The sequence below is a fragment of the Corvus kubaryi genome, unplaced genomic scaffold, assembly GCF_017639235.1.
Source record: "Corvus kubaryi isolate FWS band 111438036 unplaced genomic scaffold, C.kubaryi_AGA036_p1.0 37285, whole genome shotgun sequence".
Lineage (NCBI taxonomy): Eukaryota > Metazoa > Chordata > Aves > Passeriformes > Corvidae > Corvus > Corvus kubaryi.
This window is the reverse complement of record NW_024581089.1, coordinates 1,385,338-1,402,399: the sequence shown is the minus strand read 5'-3', so window position 1 is coordinate 1,402,399 and position 17,062 is coordinate 1,385,338. Positions and strand designations below refer to the sequence as shown.

The window sequence follows — 17,062 nt, the reverse complement described above, 5'->3', positions numbered from 1 at the left end:
AAGGTCCCTCCCAACCCAAATTAGTCTGGGATTCTGTGCATATCCCGGGATGGAAGGAACCCACAAGGCCCATCAGCCCAGCTCCTGGCCCTGCACAGACACCCCAACAACCCCACCCCGGGCATCCCTGGCAGCGCTGTCCAAACGCTCCTGGAGCTCTGGCAGCCTCGGGGCCGGGACCATTCCCTGGGGAGCCTGGGCAGTGCCCAGCACCCTCTGGGGAAAGAAGAACCGTAGTGGAGACCAACCAATGCTTATGTCCAGCATACTGGACTACGATTTGGCTGTTTCACGTTCTGTTTCGTTTCTGAAAATCACTCACAGGAAACATCAGGCTATGGCTTGCAACACTGCCAGGCAGGTATAGAGGAACTTAAAGGTTCAACAGTTACAACAACAAAACCAAAAGCAGGAGCTGACGAAATACTTCAAAACCACTCTGGCACTTGGACAAGCATTCAAAACAAAACCAGCAAACAATCAACCAAACAAAAAAACCCAACCAAACAAATAAACCATAAAACACCCCCACAATCCCCTCCCCAAAAAGCCACAAGAATTTTAACACTGTTTTTAAAATATGCAAAGAAAACCAAACCCCTAAGCCTCAACCTGAGGCTCTTTCCCATGTGGACGTATCTGGTTCCCCAAGTGCCTGGATAATAAGCTATATTTAGGGATCTATAGAAGCTATATTTAGGGGTTCTGGTTTTACTCACTGTCACCATGCAGTTACAGAAGTGCCTTGCATCTTTTTAGAAAACTGCTTTGTGCAAGTTTAATTAAATGAAATTATAAATATATTTGAGTAAGAATTGGCAGTTTCTTTAGTGAAGTAAAGAAATCAGTGGGTTATGCTTAACCAGGGTCACACTTTGTGTGGTATTTCCCTAAAAACACCTTGTACAGGACAGGGCAGGTGGTGGGAATGACTAGACCATGAGAAAAGAAACTTGCAGGGAAAAAAAGTGCTTGATTTGGGCTATTAAAAATAATTTCTTGTGAAGATTCTCTTTCAAGTACCCCTTTCCTTGTGCTGCCTGCACTTATTTGCTGGGATTTCTTTCAGACCAGCACCAGAGCTGGTGACTCCCAAGCAAACACAACGGGATATCTCTGAGAAGGAACATCACCCCCCAACAATATGAAATGCTGCCCAAATCCAAGCCTGTTTTTCTTCCTGGACTCATATTCCCTTGGGCTTCATTAGCTTGGCAATTTTCAAGTCACTGATGCCATCATGGTAAGGATATTTAGATTTCCTTATCGAAAATCTTTCATCCCTGCTTTTCATCCCTCCCCTGTTCTCCAGGGTAGTTTTATCTAAAGAGGAACTGAGGAAAGGCCCTGGAGACCCAGTGGCTGCTGGTGAGCCCCAACCTTCTGGCACTGCCTCCTGCCTTGGGTTTGGTAATGCCAAGAAGATAACGGGAAATCATTTTTCCTTTGTTTCCACGAAAAAATGGCACAAGAAAAAAAAAAAATGAAAGAAGAAAAGATATTGAGTTTTCCCTGTTGTAACATTCTTGTGTCTGATTTTTTTCACATTCTGAGATAAAAAAGAAGGAAAAAAAAAGAAAGAAAAAACTGGTTACATCCCAGAGCAGCTATACAAGAGTATAGCTGTATATGTATAGCAGCATACAAGAGCAGCTATTCCCAGGATCAAGGAAAAAGGGCAAACCCAGCCCAAGACAAGTAAGCTCAGGAGACGCCAGCCAAAGACTGGATCCTGAAATGAGACTTTTCAGGAAACTTATCCTTTGTCTGTTCACATTGCAAAGCAATTTCTTTCTCAGCATCATATCCTTTCCAGAAAAAACCCAAACTATTTATCACCTTAATTATCTATTTCTAAGCAGTGGGCTCAGAGCATAGGAGCCATGTACCCATGGATTTCCTGACAGCATCCAACACCCATTATCCCTCACTGCATGCAGAGAAAATGCTAATTAGGACTTTTGCAAATGAAAAGCCCCACGATCTCAACACGTTCTTCATTTTCACTTGTCTTTCCAGAGGAAAACAACAAAGGAAATTAAGCTTCATCTCACGCTCACCCTGGATATAGAACTGGTTCTTTCAGAAAGGCATTTACCGAAACCTTTGACTCAGAATTCCCAGGCCTAATACAAGCAGGGATTTTTGGATGTGCTGCAGCTCCAGCGCTGGAGCCGTGAGCAGTTTGCTGAGAATTTCTGCAGTCACTGAGAGTTCAGCCTCTGACAAGGCTTTCAAAAACAGCCACTAAAAAAAGGGCCAAGTGGAAATCGAACATTGCACCACCTCCTTTTTTAGGGGTGGTTTTCTTGCCAAGCCCTGGAGCTCTGAGGCTGAAGGAAAAGTGAGGGGTAAAATAACCCCAGCATGAAGCTAGTGCCTGCTGGAGTTCCTGGTGCACTGGCTCCAAAAGTTGGGCAGGTCAGGAAAATTGACTTGTCTGGTGACAACCTTTCACAAAATACTTCTATTGACCTACTGTTATTTACTGAGTTTAACTTCTAGAGTGATATGCCAGGAACATTCCTGAAAAATATTTTACTTCCCCAGAAAACCAGTGTATCCCCCAACTTAGGTGGAACACAGACACTGCAGTAGTTAAATTGTTTTCCCCGAGTCTTTCAAGACTCCAGGGTGAAATACTCGACTGGCCACACACAAAAATTTCATGGTAGCCATCCGTGTGTTGTGGAGTTCAGGAATTTCATGGGACACACAGAGTGTGGATCCCATATTCATCCAGGATACCCTGCACACGCCTCATTAAAAAGTGGGGGAATGCAGAGCAGGTGTATAAAGCACGGGTTTGGGCAAGCAGAGAGATGCTGAACTTTTCCTGGAAGGTTTGAAGGCCTTGCTGCTCCCAGGACACCACAGCACACACAGCTCTGTGCACTGGGTGCTGTGAGGGCACTGAAGTGCAGTAAGGGGTCTCCACAGCAAAGCTGGGGAGAAAATTCCCAAGCTGTTCAAAGAATAAGGCAAGTGTTGATGTTCAAGGCTCTGGCAAACCAGATGTCCCTCCCTGCCCCTCGCAGGCATTCCTGGGTGCCACCCCTGGAGCATCCCTGCCCCACCAGGGCAGGTGGAAGAGCTCATATGGAGCCCTCAGGCTCAGGGACAGCCTGGGGACACCCCAAGGTGCTGGTGACGAGCTCTGCAGAGATTCCCAGAGAGTCAGGACATCAATCAAGGTCTTTCCCCTCCGTGTTGACTTGAAGGGCAGCTCTGCTGCCTAGAAACCTTCCAGAAACTCAAAACAGAGTTTATTGGCTGCAGACAGCTCTCAGAGTTATGCACTCCCCCCCCAGATGAATTCTAACCATCATTTGATACTACCCTTTATTTTTGGTGATTAAGCCACTCAGCTGCCAAAGTATCCATGGAGAAGGGTAGGAAGAACTTTGCTGTTCTCTTCATCCTGACTGTCCTTTGTGCACATCTGTTCCCTGAGCTCACACAACCTCTGGCTGATCGATTTGCTACAGAAGCTGACAAACCCGCCCCAAATATCTGCAAAGCTCAAACATTTGAATTTCCAACTCATTTGGAACAGGTCTGGCAATTCAACCCTCCAGAAGGGCCACATTAAGATTTAGACATTAGGAAACAAAACATTTTCAGATGCCAGCTGAAAGCTGACAGAGGCCAACTCAAAATATCCAGAGTGTGCAGGCTATGAAAGAAATTGTGCCAACCAATACACACACACATAAATTATGCCCATTTTTACATATTTTCCTCTTTATAATGGACATAAGCAAATTTTTCACGTTAACCTTTACTCCTCCCAGCACTGAGATTTAGAAGAGTGGTTCACTGGGGGCAAATGTGCCTTGTGATGGGGACAGGAAATTTGTGAGCAAAATGCAACAAGAGTACCCTGACTAGGAAATACTTGACAGGACACAGGGTGGGGCCATGTTAATTGGTACATCCCATCTTCTGGGTCGTTCAAAGGCCAATTTACCTAACAGGTTCATGAGAACACATCCACTAACAAGAAGTCTTCTATTATCTTTCATTGTACTTAAAAATAATGGCCTTAATTCTGTCTAATTACAGCTCCAGAGCAGGCTTATTGGAGCTGCTGAAGTGGAGCAGATGTCACATGCTCTTCCCTCAGTAACTGTTTAACGCTAAGAAAAATTCACAGTTTTACCTGATAAAATCGGAACAGTTTTCTTCAGGGTCTCCTCAGCAATTGTTTCACTCCAGATTTTTTAAACTTCACAAAATCATTCAATTTGTAGTTAAAGAGTGGCATTTTTACATCCTCATCTGGTAACTCCCAGATACTATTTCAGCCCAACATTCAAAAGGATTTACTGCATGCATCTAATTCTTCCATGTTCCTCACTGACACCTTCCCATGGAAAAAAATACTCAATGGGAGGAAAAACATTGTAATAAAATCTATTTCCAGCCTGCAATAAAGGTGGCAGCAATACCTGGCTCTGGTAAATCACACACCAGCATCACGATGCTCTCACTAAAATAAATTTGCAGAGGAGCAGAGCCAGGGGAAGTTGGGATTGTTCCCTGCATTGTCCTGGCAGACAAAGGCCCAGTGTTCCCATCACACTGGGAATGGGACAGAAGTACAGTGGGGACTGAACATGGCCCAGTGTTGCTGTGCTGAGGACAAAGGGAATATCACAGCAGAGGGGGTGGCTGCTTAGGAAATGGTAACAGGGCAAATGCTTCACTTTCAGAAGACTTTACACTGGATAATAATAGAAGATTAATTACAGAGGGGCCTTGATTTGAATAAGGTTAAGCAGAACAGTTCCCACCGTTTTGTTCAAGCAAGGCTAAAATGACATCATGTGGGAAGAAGTCACATCCTCAACCCAGAACATCTCCAAAGGAAGACTTGTACCAAAACAGCTGCCAGTTGGAGAGGGAGGGACTCTGCCCCAGCCTTATCAAAGGAAGTCTGTGCCTTTGATGCACTTTTCAACGTGCAAGGATGAGAATAAAAGATGCAAGGTACCCATGTGATATGCAGTGTTAACAGGGCTAAGCATTTCTTTCTAAATGGAGTGATCAAAGTAAAACCCCAGCTCTGGCAGTGCCTCCTGTGACAGAGCTCTCTGAAGGGTGGGTGCTTTTATCAAAATGCTGAGCAGCAGAAGCAGGAGCGACATCTCCACACAACTGCTCCCCAGAGCAGCACGGACCTGCCAGGACAGGGGGACAGGTCAAATATTGTCAGCACGAGGTCATAAAAATCTGAGAGAGAGATGGGTTGTGCACAAGCACACCCTCTGTCCCTCCCCTCCGTGCTCCTCAGAGAACAAACACAGGGTTTGAACTAGAACTGAATTTCAAGTTGGAAATCCTGGAAAAGAGCAAATTATCCACTCTTAGGAAAATCCAGCTACTGGGTCAGTGCCTCTGCTGGCTGTGCATTGCAAGATAAAGGTGTGTGATGTGCAGCTGATACAGAGCAGGGCATTTCTGTCAGTTCAAACCTAAAACTACCATCTATGATTGCTACAGTACCTGAGTGGGTCAGTTGAGATGCTGCTTCCTGTTTCCAGTGAAGTCCTGAGGTGACAGCAAAAGAATAAAATTATAAACTATTAAAGAATAAACCAAAATAAAAGCATAAACTATTCAAAAATGTTATGTCCTTAAACATCAATGACTTCACATTTTTCTCCTTCTTACTGACATTTCAGAGTACTTAGCATGCCATTAAACATGAGAGTAAATAAAAGTACCCAAACAAAAAACCCAACAGCCCTTTCCTAGATTAGAGAAAGGAGAATTAGAGAAATGTTTGTCTGAATTAGTCACAACCTGATCAATTTTCAATATTCTAGAAGTATCTACGTGAGTGACTTTTACACTCTGGGGCTTTCTGCTCTCTACCCGAAAAAGGCAGCTGTGAAGGTGTCCTGCAGAACGATTGCAGCACAAAGTTCAGGTGAGATATTGTAAGCACTGAGGAAGTTCTCTGAGTACATTGATTTTTGAGCAGCAATATTTAACATGCAGTGTGGTGTTACTAATTACCCTTGCTCTCACTGAGCATGACCCCAGGTTTATTACAATAATATATATATAACACAGAGTTACATTTTTAGGGTGAAGAAGCCAGTTTTCCCACAATCTGTAATAAAACATCAGCCATGGCCCCATCATTTTTAAATGGTTACTTGCACTTATCCATTTCCATCCCTTACACAAATGGCCACAGATCAGCCTTTGCTCACATAGCCATAAACATGTACAGTCTGTGGAGCTCCATAAAATTCACATTAGAACTGCATTAATTATATTTACACGGGCATTCATAAATCAATGGCAAATCTTTACTTTGAATCCCAAGATTCCTAATTTTGTTTACAAAAATAAACAGGGTGGTGTGAAGGGAGGAGGCCGTAAAAGCAGCAGGAATTAGCTGCACAGGAATGGAAACAAACCATATTGAACAAATAGCTTTTAACTAAAGCTTTAAAATAGCTTTGGGGAGCTTATGCCACCCTGCAATTTGTTTGCTTCACCAGCTCAAGATTTGTGAATAGCCATGAATTTTGCGGGGGTGGCTCCCATATGCTGCCTTTGTGACTGGTGTTAGTTTAACAACGGAAAAGGGTGAGCTTCATTTACTTTAATTAAGTTTCCTGCGTCCCTCCGTGTGCTGTGGAGGTGCCAGCCTGCTCACTCAGCACGGCTTTTTGCCCTGCTTTCAACCCAGACTTGCAGGAAAATCTGCTCTGAGCAGTTTTGGCCCTCGGTGCTATAAATAAATATTTCTCCGACGCCGTGGTTGTGCAGCAGGGATGCGCTGTGCATACAGAGGAGATGCTAATGAGCGGTGATTAGCCCCCAACCCTTGACTGTGGTGCCCACTGGCTCTGAGCACTCCTGACCTCGGGGACTCCTGACACAATCCCAAGGAGCAGGATTACAGCTTCAGCACGATTCCCGGTTTTCCTTCCTGAGCTCAGGCACCCAAGGCAGCTCCCCAGCACCCAAACCCTCAGTCAGGAGAGGCACATGTATTTCTGTATCTAAATACACACAGGAAAAGCACGGCTCCCAGCAAAAATGCCCCTCTTAAGAGTCACAAATCACAGGCTCATCAAGGTTGGGAAAGACCCCCAGGGTGAGTCCAACCATTCCCCTGACACTGCCAGGTCCATCAAACCGTGTCCCTCAGCACCCATCCGGATGTTTTCTGAGCACTCCCGGGGATGCTGATCCCAGCACTGCCCTGGGCAGCCTGTGCCACTGCTTGTCAACACTTCCAGTGAAGAAGTTTTTCCTAATATTCAACCTAGACCTCCCCTGGTGCAACTTATATGTGGGGGGTTTTAAGGTGAACGTCAGATGGAGAAACAGTGTCAAAGACAGGAAAAGCTTCTGGAGCTGATGTGGAGAAATCCCCTGGATGAGATGGATCCCCACACAGATCACAGTGGGGAGAAGGATGGAAAACAAGCCCTACAAAGGAGGGCTACACCCCCAGAATTGTCACAGCCAGCCTTTTCACCTGGCCACCCACCCACAGACTCAACCTGGCATTGAGGAAAACCTCAGGAGTTCTGACAACATGAGAACCAACGTTTAGTGGCCACAAAAATCCCCAGCAAAACCAGGAGAATCCAAGTTTAAATTCTACCAAAAGATCCAGATTTGGGGTACAAAAAGTTGGTTAATTCTTACTGAATTTATAGAATAACTTTAGTATAATCACATCATCACTCCCCTTCTTTCTTTCCAGCTAAAATCCCATTTAAGTCTTTTGGTTTCTTTCCAAACTGCTCAAAGATGGAAAGTTAATTTAAAACGTAAAAATAACCCAGATTCTGAACACAATGTCATGAAAGCTGCAGCAAACCAAATATCTCATTGCATACAGGGTCACTTCAGGAATAATAAAAATATATATCTCATTTAGGTTACTTCAAAATGTGGTTTGTTGGGTTTGTTTTGCTTTTTAACAAATTAACTGGACAGGAAAATAAAATATTGTGCTGCTGTGAAGAAAGTGAGCAGGAAGGTCTGACAATCCTGTTTATTCCTAATGGCCACTGGCTCAGTGTAGCCCAGAAAGAAGCACAGACACTATCTAATGATGAAGCCATTAAAATGATATTGTTAAATGTAACAGACTTGTCTGTATATGTATAATTTCCATTGGTATTAATAGAGGTATTTTAAAAAATTCCCAAAGTGCCATTAACTGCAGAACTATGCCCAAGGCTTTGAGTGAAAACTGAGCTGAGACAGAGCACAAACTGCAGAACTGCCTGGAACTATCAGGGAATGCTCCAGACCACCCCGGGGCTGTTTTGTATCTCCAGTTTGTTTCCGTGGGGTTTGCAAGGTCCTTCCAGGTGGGGACTGGAGGAGATGTGCCCCAGTTTCACTCGTGGCTCAGCTGAAGGACATCTCCTCATCATGCAAATTCCTGACATTTCAGGGAAAAGGCAGAGGAATGGTGGCATGGAGTGTAACTAAACTGGGCACACGGTGGGATTACTTACTGCTAACGTGGTCAGCATGAACCTGAAGAAAGTGTGTAACTGTTGGTAAGAACAACTGCTTTCAAGGCTAAAGGATTATCCAAAGTATGGATATCCACAGCTCCTGGATGAGGAGCTTGCCTAGAGCCTCCATCTGTGTCCATCAGCACAGGAACTGTGACCAGCCCACTTCTGCAGGGCATCATGCAGGAGAAAACACAAATATTTCCAAGAAATCATTGGTCTAAAATTCAGACAGTGGGCTTTTATCCACAAACAAAAACTGTAAGCACAGTTCTAGTCAAGAGTTCTGTCCTGGAGCACAGAACAAGGCCACAGGCTCTGACTCTTGCTGTTGGCACTCTGTGGTGAGCAGAGAGCACTCCCAGCAATCGGGTGTCTGCAAGGTCCTATTCCACAACGTTGTAGCAGATTGAAGCGAACACACAACTGGCTCTTGGCACCTTGAGCCATGATACAAAGCTCTGGTTTATTTTGCTTTTTTTGTGATGAAAGAAACTTTTTTGTGACTACAAAAAGCAGTATAACTGAAGATTATTTTGGAAATAGTCTGAGATGGAGCTCCTTATGTTGTGTGACATGGAGAGGGTAGGCAATGAACGCTGCAGGACTGACAACCTGCAGTGGTGCTTTGCTCAGCTGTGATGACAGACAAGGAGTGGTTTTGATCTGGGACTGCTACAGAGCCCTTCAGCTCCTGCCTCTCCGTGTGGAGTGGTGACAGTGTTTCACTGAGGCATTTGGGAGATGTCCCTGTGCCTGCAGAGCCACCCAGAGCTGTGCTCTTGCTCAGGCAGGTGGATGGGGACAGCCACTCCACAGCCCAGCCCCTGTCCCTGCATCAGCCTTGGTTTTACCTCTCTTGATGGAGGGCAAAGTTCTGAGGAGGTTCTTACTGGGCTGAGTGGATAATCCTGGGGGAGTGCCCACACTGATGGCTCAGCCCAGCTGCCTCCCCTCCTCAGGGTCCCCTGGGCAGCTTCCAGTCCTCGGGGCTCAATTTGCCTGGATAATGCTGAAAGTCCCTTCCCATCAGTGCAGACGGCTGCAACTGCTTCATTAGCTGTTCACCAGAGGACAGAGGAGACCCCAGCACTACCTCTCTTACTGCTGGCAGAGGCTACAAATAACCACACAGCACAAGCACACATCGTGCAAGCAGCCAGAAAAAGATCCAATTTGAGAAAAGCCAAGATATTCTTCTGGCACGGAAACGCACAGCGGTGACAGAAGAAATAATTGCAGTTGAAGCAAACTCCCAGCTTGATCCCAAATAAAGACTGCTTAAATATATCATCTTTTGGCTAAGAAGGGAGATTCACTTGGAGCATCAGAGTACAAAGATATGCTGTATGCAGACAGCAGCTCAGAGGGGGTGTGAGGGGAAAAGGCAGCTCTGAGCTCTGTCAGAGCCTCGGTGCTCGCAGCACTGTGGTACTGCAACCCTCTCACACTGAGGGAAGGAATGCAGAATAATACATTAAATATTTAAGACCCTGTCTGGGGTATTGCTCAGTGAATAATTGCTGCTGCTTGGCACAGTTTCTTCCTAGGAGCTGGCAGCTCACGGAAGAAAGGGAAACCTGCTTGCTGCAGGCTGGTGCTGTGATTCTCCACGTGTTTGCATACCAAGGAGGACTAAATTATTTCTTTATACGCCAAAGTGCAGGTTCACCAAATGAAAATCTTTACCCTTGCTTGAGGATGGTCTGGCACACCATGAATCCCAGTCTCAGTGCTCCATTTGGAAGGAAAGCCCAAAGCATCCAATCCCAAGAGGCAAAAAGAAGGTGACAGAAGGATTGTACTCAGCCAGGACACCCCACCCCTCAGAAACAAAGCTGGAAATGATAACCCAGCCATTCAAAGAAAATCCTTCCTTCACATCCCTTGTCAGAGATCTGCCAAGCCATCAGGGAGGACACATTCCCAGAAAACCCCAAAGTGCCCTGAGCTCAAGGGACCCAGGGCCTGGCAGTTCAGCTCCTGTCCCACTCCTTCGCCTGATCTCCCAAACAAATGGCCCTGAAGGAACGAGCTGTGGGAAATTCTCATTTGAATATCATGGAGCAGAGACTAATGAGGAGCTTGGTCTCCTCTCAGAACTGGGAGCAATCTGATGGATGTGTGGCCGGAAGCCCTGCAGGGAGGTGGCTCTGTCTGGAGCGCCGTTTATCAGATGTGCAGCCCTGGCCTGCATTAATTAGTGCAGTGTGAGTGACTCCAGGCACTGCCAGGCACCAAAGGCAGGGCAGTGCCTGCCTTCCTCCTGTCCCCTGGCCTTGGCACTGCCATGGACCACTGCCAGCCACGGTGGCCGGATGGATGCAGCGATGTTACCACGCCGTCCCTGCCGCGTCGTCGTCCCCTTCCCTGGGACACTCTGCAGTGACAAAGCAGGGATGGAGCGCAGGCAGAGGCTCCCAGGGAAGCTGGAATGCCTCTGGCAGCTGCATTCAGCAGATCCAATCCAGCAGACCTGTCTGACTGTAGATCTGACGGCAGAACAGCCCCGCTCCAGAGGATTCCGCAGGATTGCGAGGGTAGGCAGGGCAGGGGGAAGCAGCAGTCGGCTGACAGCAGTCATTGCAACACCACCTGAAAATACACTTCAAGTTACGCCTTTCTGTGGGACAGACCATTTAAGAACTGGCACTGCTCAGCTAGGGAGAGGCAGCTTTCAGAGGGAAGGGCCTTAAAGGATACCATGGGAATTCCTGCTTCTCATTTTCACTCCATACATTTTGTTCCAAATATTTTAATGAACCATTTAGACAAGAAAGTAATTAAACAGTGCTTAATGCTGCTCTTACAAACAAAAGCTTTCCTTGCTTGGGGCTCGAGTGACCTGCATTCCCAAGGCTGGGAATGTGTTGGACCCTTGCTGGCCCTAGAGCGCTCCCAGCATTGAGAATGGAAACCAGCTCCAAGTTGGAAATCTCCTATCACCTGTCCTCCAAGCACAGCTTGTTTGCCCCAGACACTCACACAGAAGTGTGCCTGAGCACTCATTTTTACCACATGCTCTCCAAACCAAAATATAATCACAGTATCTCAAAGACATTTTCCATCTGGAAGAAAAGCAATGTCTAGGCACCAAGGCCAAACATGACCCTGAAAGCCAGGAGGAAATAGCCAGACTAGCAAGGCTCAGCTGGCTTCATTAATTTCAGAACACTGCAAAAGCAAAATTGAATTTCTGAGCAGGGACAACAGAATTACATTAAATAAAGCCCATTTGTGCTTGCAAACTTGGGACCTGCATTCCTAGAGCTGTCTGCAGGAGTAACAATGGGGGGACCTGGAGAAGTTTCTTTTAGCAGAAATGCTGTAATTTGTGTTTTGTGGCAACGCACGTGCCGTACAGTGAAAATGCTGCTTGAAAAATTAACTCCAGCAATAACACCTGGAGGGTAATGGCCCTGTTGTTTAGGATTTCACTGCTGTGTCTGCCTGGTATTCAGGCAGCCCAGCCTTCTGCTGCGTTTTGCAAACTCCCCAGGTCCTGAACTCTGAGAAAAAAATATCTTTGTCAGGGACCCACCCCAATGACAAGAAGCAGTTTAGAACTTATTACCTGCTGAACACCTACCCAGCATTGTTTTTCAAGGTGCTCTCTTGCCAGAGGAACTGATTTCCTATTACAGTATTGCAGCGATGCGGTTTTGGCTTCGCTAGAAGTGAAGCCCATCATTTCAATTGCACTTATTCCCAGAGTTACACAGAGATCACATGCTTATTAACAAGCTGCACTACTATTTGCCACTCAAATTTAGAACCTTGACAACAAACCCAACCCGTACATGCGACGTGGGAATTGAGGTTTTCCAAAGAAGGAAGAGAAGGAGCGTTGGGATAGCAGCAGCCAATTGTATATAACTCAATTTGAAGACATTAAAGCTTCCAGATCTATGTTTAATCCCCTGTGAGGCCAAGGTCCAGCCTGCCAATGTAATCTGAGAGCTGAAGTGTTTGAAAACGTCTTGTTCAACAACATGGTTGGACAGACTTGCTCTCCACCAGAAGTCCTCACTGGTGCCCCTGGCCAGGAGCAGCTTTCCCTTTTTGTTTGTGTATCATATGCACAGAAAATGACGCTTGTGAGAGCCACAAATCTCAAAGCACTTTCACGTTATGTGAAAGGTTCCTTGTTGACTGTGAACGGAGCACTGAGAGTACCTGAGTGAGGCAAACTGCTCCACTCTGTGTGAGCAAAATCCCAGCAAACAGCCCAGTCTCAGCAGACAGGGACACCCTGCAGAGTTCCCCCGGGGGGCACAAACATCCCAATCCTCCAAGTATCCTCCCATGGCATTTGAGATCACCCCACCGAAAAACAACAGAAAATATGGGCTGGTGAGTAAAACTGAACGGGATGTGCAACTGGTGTTTGAACCTCACGTCTCCTTTTGCCAGCTCTATCACTGTTCTCCAAAACAGCTTCCAGCAGCTCTGTGCAAGTGATGCAGTGGAGAGTAAAAACCTCACCAAAGTGAAGACAAAAGGAACACACCCCAAACTGGCCACATCACATCATATCCTAAGACAGACTTACAACAGCATCACTCGAAACTGAGCCTGTTCCTGTAGGGTGCAAGTGCTGCAGGTGTGTTTGAGCATACTGTGACAGTTCCTGCTGGCACCTCAGGGACAGATTCCACTCCAGCTTCCCCTGGTTTATAGGCTAAAGGTTTGTTTCTCACCTTCCCATCAGCAGCCCCTACATGCCCAGCTCAGAGTGGGAGCTGGGACACATCTGTAGCTGGAGCAGCTCCCTGCACTCTGCATCGTGTGGGAGCTCCCACAGGGACAGCAGAACAGCGGGGCTGGAGAGGAGCCTGCTCCCCCTCCCAGATCCACAGGCAGCAGGAGCCCAGCCTGCACTGCCAGGGCTCATTTATCACCTACCATGACAAAGCCCTTCGTTCCTGCAGCTCTCCAGAACCATCAGCGTTGCCATTTCAGAATTCACATGACTCTCGACCTATTTCAATGCATCCCCTCCCAGTCAATGAATATTCCCCTGCACGCCAGTGCTGTTCTCCTGTGATCACCCGGCATTTCACAGAAGCAGCACATTACAAGATACTGTGGATCAATGAGCATCCCTCTTTTGTTTCCCAGGAAATGTACAGTTACACACGCTGCCAAGTACATCCACAGACCTACAGTCGATATGCTGCTTCCCTGTTATTCAGTAAAGCTGCATCTATTATCTTAATCCCATCATTTCTCAAAAGGAAAATTGACAGAGATATTTCAGATAAGCAGATTCAATGGCTTAAATTCCAGTGCACTCTATCAGTCTGACAGAGGTTATGATGCTCCTTTTTTTAAGGAGAGAAAACACCTCTTTATCACTCCACATGCACAGTCAGTGTTTCAGCGATCAAACTCCTCTGTAGGCTCAAACCTACAGGCTGAAAACAGGGTTGGATTTTTTCAAAAGCATCACTGCTTTCTGGAAGCAAAGGCTTACAAACCTAAGTTAGATAACATGCAATTAGCAAACCAGCACAGAATCCGAACCCAAACCCAACTGGAGCTACGTCAGCAGGTCTGTGGCCAAACAACAAAACGTGGGGTTAGTGGTGTGTGTGCTGGGAAAGGGATGGGGAACTACAGAGCAGCTCCTCAACTGAAAGGAAAAAGGATTTTTCAGCTAACTGGCAGTTTATTTTTATCAATTTACTGAAATAATAATTTTCCCTGCCCTGAATTTTCATACTAAAAGGAGCCAGTTGAAACCACAATAAGATGACCATGGGACTTACACAATTCAAGAGCTCACAAGTGCTTCCCACACTCATCCTAAATTCCAGTATATCCGAGTTCAGGGTGCCTTGGTACCCATGAGAACTCATGCAGCTTCAGTGCAAACCCTGAGATCAGGGTATGCAGTCCCAGATGCATCCAAAGGTTCTGGCTGCCCTCTGGATGCAGCTGGATGTGTTTGGAGGCCACCCACACTTGGAAAATGCTCTGTGTATATTCACCTGCACACACAGTACTGAAATTGTTTTGGAAAAGCCCTCAAAACACAAAGAACATGGAAGGAAAATGTCAAAGTAAGCTTTAAATGAGTCTTCCCCACTCCTCAGTTTTACTCAGAGACCATTTTGCCATTTAACTTTTCCACACCAGAGAATCAGATGGAACAAAGACCTGGCAGAAACCTGCACATCTGGCTGGAGGAGGCACCACTTCTCCAGTTTTAGCCCCCAAAGCCCCACATTTTCCCACTCCAGCTTACAGATAAAGCATCTTACATGGACACTAACAAAAACTGCCTCCCAACTGTTCCTGCTCCTGGCTAAAGTAACTGTGAGCTTTCTGCAGGGGGACTGAGTGCTGTGGCCGAGACAGGTCCTTAAATGAAACTTGAAAGCCAAGCTCAGCATTCATTTGGCCTCATCTGGAATGAAGCCATGGGTTTCCTGCTGCTCCACTACACCCATAAACCTCTGCCTCCCTTCATGGCTCTTTGATCATCCTTCAGTCTGTGATGAAGAACACCCAATGAGTTGATAACACCTATTTGTTGTTTTCAGCTTTACTTTTAAAAGCAGTGGCTGCTTCCTTGCCTTAGCCCTGGCTATTTCCTTCCCTCAAAGCACTGAAGTAATTGACCCAAGGACTACTCCTGTCCATATCTCCCTTGGAATCCAGCATAAAATTAAACACACAACTTCCATGAGCTCCCAAAAAGCTCAAACCAGAAAGCTCAAACCAAAAAGAAGAACAATTTTAACAGACGACTCAATACTGAAGCTACAAAGCAGAAGACACGTCCTGGTGGGCTCCTGAAGAGCTCCGGGCACGTGGAGGGCACCTCAACCCCAGGCTGGATGCTGGAGGCACCTGCAGCGCCCCGGGAAGCTGAGAGTCCCCCTAACAAAGGGCACAGGGAGGTGGCTTTAGCAGACCCCCCGTGACACCAGTAACCAAACTGGTTTGTCAGGGCCGTGTGCCACGGCCAGGACAGCGCCGGCAGAGCCGCCCGCGCTCTGAGACAGCTCCTGATTAATCACACCCCTCGCTGGGTGACAAAGGAAAATGATTTGAGCAACATTTCCTGATCGAGATTAATTATCCTACCAGCCCAGCCCCTGGCAAAAGCGTGTCATAAAGCAGCAATTACAACTAATTGAATTCTCTGTAAAAATGAATTTAATTGAAGAGAGCAAGATGGATTTCAACGCTATCCCATTTTCAGGTGTGCAATGCTCCAGTGATTGGCTTGAAAAAAAAAAATTCAGAGGTGAATGAGACGTGACATAATTTCTTTAGGATAAAATGCTTACATTAACGGGTCATAAATCGGGTTGATTTTATGCATTTGTTCTAGGAATGCATCAGCCAAAGCTCAGCAAAGGCCAAAGAGCACACAAATAACATAAAAAAAGCTAAATACTTGAATGGGTATGGAACAGGAAGGACTTGCTTGAACCACTAGAAATCAGAAAGGGACATATTTTCATTACAGTGTTTTGCAAATTTTCACTTGAATATGGGAAGTAAACATAAGTCAAAGAAACAGCTTTTGGTTGTTTGAAATTCCAGCGTACCAGCTTGTTTAGAAAATACAGATAATTATTTTCAAATTTTCTCAAATCTCAGGTCTAAAGGGAAAACAGCAACACCTGCATTTTACAGAAATGACTGGGATAAAACATTAACGGCACATAAAGGTGTTATCTGGGCACGTGGAGGAGGCTCTTGCTCGTCAGGGTCCGTGGAACCTCCCCATCAGCACCTTTATTTCATAAAAGTTTTAACACCAAATGCTTGCCTCGCACTCACGATGGAACCAGAACATGTTGAGCAGCCTGGTCTAGGGGAGGTGTCCCTTGCCCATGGCAGGGGGTGGGACTGGGTGATTTTTAAGGTCCCTTCCAGCCCAACCCACGCTGCGATTCTGTTTCGTTCTGCATCAGCTGCACAGCTCATGTCTCCTTCTGACCCTGTAGCCTTCTGCTGCTGAAACCAAAACTGACTGGCTCTGACGAGTCCCTCCCATCCCCAAGAAGGTCCCCAAGGTCTCTTTGGAGGGTCACTGCCTGGACATCTCCGGGTTGCAGGGAGGGAGCCGGATGGCTGACTCACAAAAGGTCAGCTCGCAGCCGGGAGCAGGAGGCTGGAGTGGATCCAGACACAGCCAGAAAAACTCCCTCAACTCATTAATGGCATTTCTCCTCGTGGACGGACTCGGTGCAGTTCTCTTTCCTCATCCATCCATTTGTGGCAGCTCATCACAAGGAGTGATCCCTGATCCCAATGAGGAACTGGGCCCTGGAGCCCCCAGCTCCCTGCCCGGCAGCCTGGGCTCATCCTGAACACCCAGAGCCCCTTCCCTCTGCCAGGAGGGCAAGGCAGCAGGGGAGGGAAGGGGATAGACACCGGGGGAATGGGGAAAAACCCCAGGGAATGGGGATAAACCCCTGGGGAATGGGGATAAACACCCAGAGTAGGGGGATAAACACCCGGGGAAGGGGGATAAACACCCAGAGTAGGGGGATAAACACCCGGGGAAGGGGGACAAACACCCGGGGAAGGGG

At 46.6% G+C, this 17,062-nt stretch overlaps 1 protein-coding gene across 12 annotated transcripts in view; it reads right to left on the bottom strand.

Annotated features, from left to right (window-relative positions):
* IQSEC1 (IQ motif and Sec7 domain ArfGEF 1) overlaps positions 1 to 17,062 on the bottom strand; it is a 264,092-nt gene that overhangs the window by 133,685 nt on the left and 113,345 nt on the right. For 8 of the 12 annotated variants that reach the window (XM_042026667.1, XM_042026682.1, XM_042026668.1 and 5 more), the window contains one exon: positions 5,509 to 5,553. The exons of the other annotated variants lie outside the window; for them this stretch is intronic. In XM_042026667.1, the coding sequence (XP_041882601.1) occupies positions 5,509 to 5,553 (45 nt within the window). The remainder of the gene's footprint in view (positions 1 to 5,508; positions 5,554 to 17,062) is intronic. 12 annotated transcript variants of the gene reach the window in all.